Source organism: Euphorbia lathyris, chromosome 6 (assembly GCF_963576675.1).
Source record: "Euphorbia lathyris chromosome 6, ddEupLath1.1, whole genome shotgun sequence".
Taxonomy (NCBI): Eukaryota; Viridiplantae; Streptophyta; class Magnoliopsida; order Malpighiales; family Euphorbiaceae; genus Euphorbia; species Euphorbia lathyris.
This window is the reverse complement of record NC_088915.1, coordinates 75,339,811-75,345,006: the sequence shown is the minus strand read 5'-3', so window position 1 is coordinate 75,345,006 and position 5,196 is coordinate 75,339,811. Positions and strand designations below refer to the sequence as shown.

Sequence of the window (5,196 nt, the reverse complement as noted above, 5' to 3'; positions counted from 1 at the left end):
CGTGTCACTTGTTGCCTTCCCATCCCCTTAAACTTGTATTTTTTTTTCATTTAGCCACTATAACGGTAAAATTTTACCACTTAAAGTATCACGAAAACCCTCAAATCAGGAAAGATTGTTTTATGGATGTCCAAATTATGGGGTTAGTTGTTTAATAACTTAATTGGTTATGATAAATTAATAACTGTATTTGACGAATTGCTAATCTTTTAAATTTTGATTTGGAAAAAGAGAACAAAAGAGTTACAATATTTGAGTTTAAGTGGTTAAATGGGAAGACCTAAAGTTAAAGTGGCTAAATGAAAAAAGTTACGAGTTTAAGGGGTTGGGAAAGGGTTAGGCCTTGAGTTTAAGTGGCTAAATGGGAAGACCTAAAGTTAAAGTGACTAAATGAAAAAAAGTTACAAGTTTAAGGGGCTGGGAAGGGGTTAGGCCTAAATTTGATTTTTTTATTCACGAATAAAATAAACGAGCTGGTTGCGAGCAAAATTTGTGAACAAAATAAATGATCTGTTTGCAAGCAAACTCGTGAACAAATAAACCGAATTCAAATATAAATTTAAGTTGGAAATTCGGCTCAAGTTCGTTAATATTATACCGAGCCGAGCCGATGGTAAGTAGAACATAGGGCCATGTTAGAATTTATACCTCAGGGTCTGCTTGGATTGAGGTTAGTGGAGGTTAATTAAAGGGAGATTATTTGTGTAACCTTGCTTGAGAAAGAGTTTAAATAGAGGTTATTTTTCTAACCTTGCTTAACCTTGTTTGGAAATGAGTTTAAGTTTAAACGAGGGTTAAATGGAGGTTAAAAAACCTCCAATTTCAGTCCCATCAAATTAGTAGGATCCGAAGGTTCTTTAATCTCCCCTCCCTTCCCTTCCCCTCCCTTTAATTAACCTCCCTTCCCTGCCCTTCCCCTCCCTTTAAGGAACCTTAAGAAACTTTCGTCTAAGCAGACCTCAGTCTGGCCCATTTTATATCTCCTCCTCTTCCAAATACGATCTGCAGATCGCCGCCGGCCTACCCACACCAGCACACCACACCACACCACCCAGTGCTCTCTATCTCTCTACTACCTCTCCGTTTTCGCCGGACCGACGCCGTCGTCGCCTTTCCCGCTGCCAAGGCCTTTCTTGCTCCATCTCTAGCAAAGTGAGAATCCGTCCTCCATCTCTCTATTGTCTGGGTTTTCTCTTGTGAAAATATGTTAGGTTTTTTGTTAACTGTATCTTTAATTTTACTTGAGTTATTTCTGACATGTCTTATTCACTTATACTTACAATTTGTAGATGATGTTGTGTTTATATAAAATTACAATCGCTATCTATATCCCTGTTAATTGTGCAATTTTTTTCAAACTACTTTCTGGCACGATCTATAACTTCATTGAAGCTTTCATGTGACTAAATTACTCGAATCCTCTTTTGTTTTAATTAGAGATTTTCTTTGATTAGATTTTGAATTCAAGGTATTTGCAGTAGTTTTCATTACAGTGACATGGTAAAAGACGAATTGCATAGATGGGACTTTTAGCAAAAGTAGCTAAAAATCTGAATTTTTAAAGGCATTCCTGTAATAGTTAACCATAAGACTCAAAATGGACCTTTTTATATATATAATTTATGCAATTGCTAGGTTTGAGTAGTTGAGAAAAAGAGATTTGATTATGTTAAAAAATTATTATTTAGAGAGCATATGATTTACAGAAATAAGTGTTTGAAAGGTTTGAAAATTGATGGAACATAGAAGCTTCATTCCTTGTAGTTGTTTTGAAGGTTTATGGATCAGTTTTTACATTCACATAGCTTCTGAATATCATTTTATTTTCAACATTATCAAACATTAGAAAATACTTTAAATGGTAATCATGATTGGAGGAACTTCTATTGGTTAATTAATTTGTGGCTCTTTCCTTTCTTATAGATTTATTTCAAAGAAACATGAGCGATGACAATCATGATTGGAGGAAATAATTAGGATTTATTGATCATTTCAATGTGTTTTATGGTTGGAGAGAAACATTTTCTAATCCTAATGATATCTTCATCGGGTGATCATTCCCTCTGCCATAGCTAAATTCATAGCCCTTTCAACTTCCACTTCTGTCTGTCTCTTGTCATTTTCAGATTATAGTTCGTATTTGTGGTTATCAATTTCTATCAGTTTTTGGTTCTTGGAAACCAAACAGGGAGAAATGGCGCTCTCCTCTCTCATTTCTACAACCAGAACCCCAAACCTCTCCCCTTGTAGAACCCCGACAATAGCATCAAAAACAGTTCTCAATTTCCTTCCCACCAAACACTTGAAGCTAACGACAATCTCAAAACCCTATTCTCTATCTCTTTTCACTGCAAAACCCATTTTCAATTCCAAAATCAAACCCCATTTACGAACCTCCACAATCCGATGTCTTTTTACTGGGATCGTCAAAGAAATGGGCGAAGTTAACCACCTGGGCACCAACATAGATGGCGGATTTGACCTTAAAATAAAGGCAAAAACTGTTCTTGATGGTGTCCATCTTGGAGATAGCATTGCTGTTAATGGGACATGTTTAACAGTGACGAGTTTCACTGATGGAGAATTCACTGTGGGTTTATCCCCTGAAACACTTAGGAAAACGTCTCTTATTGAGCTGGAGCCAGGGTCTCTGGTCAACCTGGAGCGGGTGGTGCAGCCTACGAGCCGTATGGGGGGGCATTTCGTGCAGGGCCATGTAGATGGCACAGGGGAGATTGTGAACAGGGAAGTAGAAGGGGATTCATTATGGGTGAAGGTGAAAGCCGATAGAAGCTTATTGAGATATGTGGTGCCAAAGGGATTTATTACAGTGGATGGAACTAGTTTGACAGTGGTTGATGTGTTTGATGAGGAAGATTGCTTCAACTTTATGATGGTGTCTTATACACAACAGAAGGTGGTGATTCCTCTGAAGAAAGTAGGGCAGAAGGTCAATTTGGAGGTTGATATTTTGGGGAAGTATGTAGAGAGGTTACTTAGCAGTGGATTTGTTGAATCCATTAAAGCTTCATGATTCAAAGACAGGTATTGAATGTAGCATTTTAGACCCTTATTAGAGATGACAAGTATTTAAGCATTAAAAGAAAAAATGACAGAGACGACGAAACCGAGTCCATTTCAGGTAGCAGTCCTCCTTGGTCATACCGCATGGACGGTGCAGAGGATGGATATGAAGGGGGTATGAAAATGGAGATTGGCTAAGTTTGAGAAAAGGGGTTAGGAGGTTATGCAGACATTAGATCTAGGTTATTAAATCTAAGTCGTAGGATGCGATGAATCTACATCTTAGGATTCTAATAAGCTTAGATCTAACAGGGAATGACCAAATACTATATGGTTATTAAGGTCCATGCGATCAAAACCAACAACTTATATGAAAACCAACAACTTATATGCTTTGAGTTCACTTGAACACGAAATTAGTAGTAGATACTAGATATGTTGCTTAGTTCTACAATGTAGTCTGTAGAGTAGAAAGTCTAATTTCTCTTAAGGCCCTAACTAAATCTCTTGCTAATAGCCAATAATCTCTCCACAATGTGTTCATTCCGCTGCACTACTTTCTTGCGTCGTTTCATTAACATAGCAAGATTGAGAAGAGGCTGACTATAGCGATTTAGAGGAGCATTATAAGTGTCGCACGGTCAACAGTCTGGTGACAGAACTGCACCCGTGACAAACAACATTAAAATCTAAAAACTCTTCCAAACTTTTTTTTATCTCTTGTTTCAGCCATTTTTCAGCCCTTTTCTGTCTTTCTTATAATTCTCTTCTTTCTCTCACCAATTCTCAAAGTTTGCTAAGTCCGTGACCCAAAAACATTGTCGGAGACTCCATTCGTAGTAGCTGTTCGAAGCCTTTGTGTTTTTCCTCAAGAATTTCAGTTCCTTTTAAGTACTTTCATTAGCTAATGAAGTGTTAGGAGTGTTCTTGATTTATAATTTCAAACTTTCTTTATAATTTATCAATCACTTGTTCATTTTTTTTCATGTATTCAAACTTTTTATTATCCATAAAAAAAAAAATTAATCCTTAGAGTTGATATTACTTTATTACTGAAATTAATTAAAAAAAAATTGTAGTGAAGATAGGAATCCAAACAGGTTTTTTCCGATCCTTGAACTTTTTATCCAATCAATTGATTAGAAGTAAGAACCATTAAATAACATTAATTACTTATTCGGAAACACGCCCACATGTTCGATGAAGTGAAGATGATATTAGTATATTTTGAAGATATTGCTAACCTATACTAATTAGATTTATTTTTAAAAAGGAAAAAATTATTTTGATAATAAATTTAGAAGTAGGAATCCTAAATTTCAAATTGAATTTGACAGCCCATGAGAAAATTAGGCGTGGTCAAAATCAATCTTTGTCCAAATAAATCCAGCAATCAGATTTTGTATGCAGAAGGTAATTTTTCCCTGTAAAGTAAAAAATATTCTGGTCCCCTACCAAATTTACTGGCCAGCTAGCACAGTACATTTTCGTTACAGCTGCAGGTCAATCCACAACATGTTCTCACATGGTTTTCATCACTACTTGATCTAAATTAATGCTCAAATTTTTTAGGGTAATAATCCCACAAATCAATTAATGCTATATATATATATATAGCAATCATTTTCCATGTATTAGTATATAAAACGATTGTCTTTGATAGTTAAGGTGTTGGGGAAGAGGATCAGCTTTAATTATTTTGCCCAAAGGATTCAAGCCCAGTGGGCTAAGAAAGGGAAAGTCAGTATTACTGACCTTGAAAATGACTTCTATGTCATCAAGTTTACTAGAGTTGAGGATTACAATACTGTGATCAAGGGGGGTCCATATATTATTTCCAACCACGTTCTGGCTTTACGGCCTTGGGTTCCTAATTTTAATCCCCATGATTCTACTGTTAACAGGATTTTGACTTGGGTTAGGTTTCCGGGCCTTCCCATTGAGTATTACAGTGAGAAATTCCTAAGCAAAATAGGAGGCATTGTTGGGAAGGTCCACCATGTGGATAAGACTACTATTGGTGCCATTAAGGGCAAGTTTGCTAGGGTTTATGTGGATGTGGATCTTGCGAAACCCTTATTATCTAAGTTCCGTGTTCAGAACAAAGTGTTCTTTATCGAATATGAAGGCTTACATAACATTTGTTATGATTGTGGCATTTATGGTCATTCT

General features: G+C 36.2%; 1 protein-coding gene across 1 annotated transcript; it reads left to right on the top strand.

Annotated features, from left to right (window-relative positions):
- The first annotated feature begins 894 nt into the window (after positions 1-894).
- LOC136234121 (riboflavin synthase-like) lies at positions 895-3,427 on the top strand. The gene is made up of 2 exons (XM_066023893.1): positions 895-1,152; positions 1,924-3,427. The coding sequence occupies exon 2, from the start codon at positions 2,195-2,197 to the stop codon at positions 3,032-3,034; it is 840 nt and encodes a 279-aa protein (XP_065879965.1). The 5' UTR covers positions 895-1,152; positions 1,924-2,194; the 3' UTR covers positions 3,035-3,427.
- Positions 3,428-5,196: the final 1,769 nt, after the last annotated feature.

What these genes read in the sequence shown, in the direction of transcription:
- LOC136234121 (XM_066023893.1), top strand. Translation starts at nt 2,195, where the DNA reads ATGGCGCTCTCCTCTCTCATTTCTACAACCAGAACCCCAAACCTCTCC.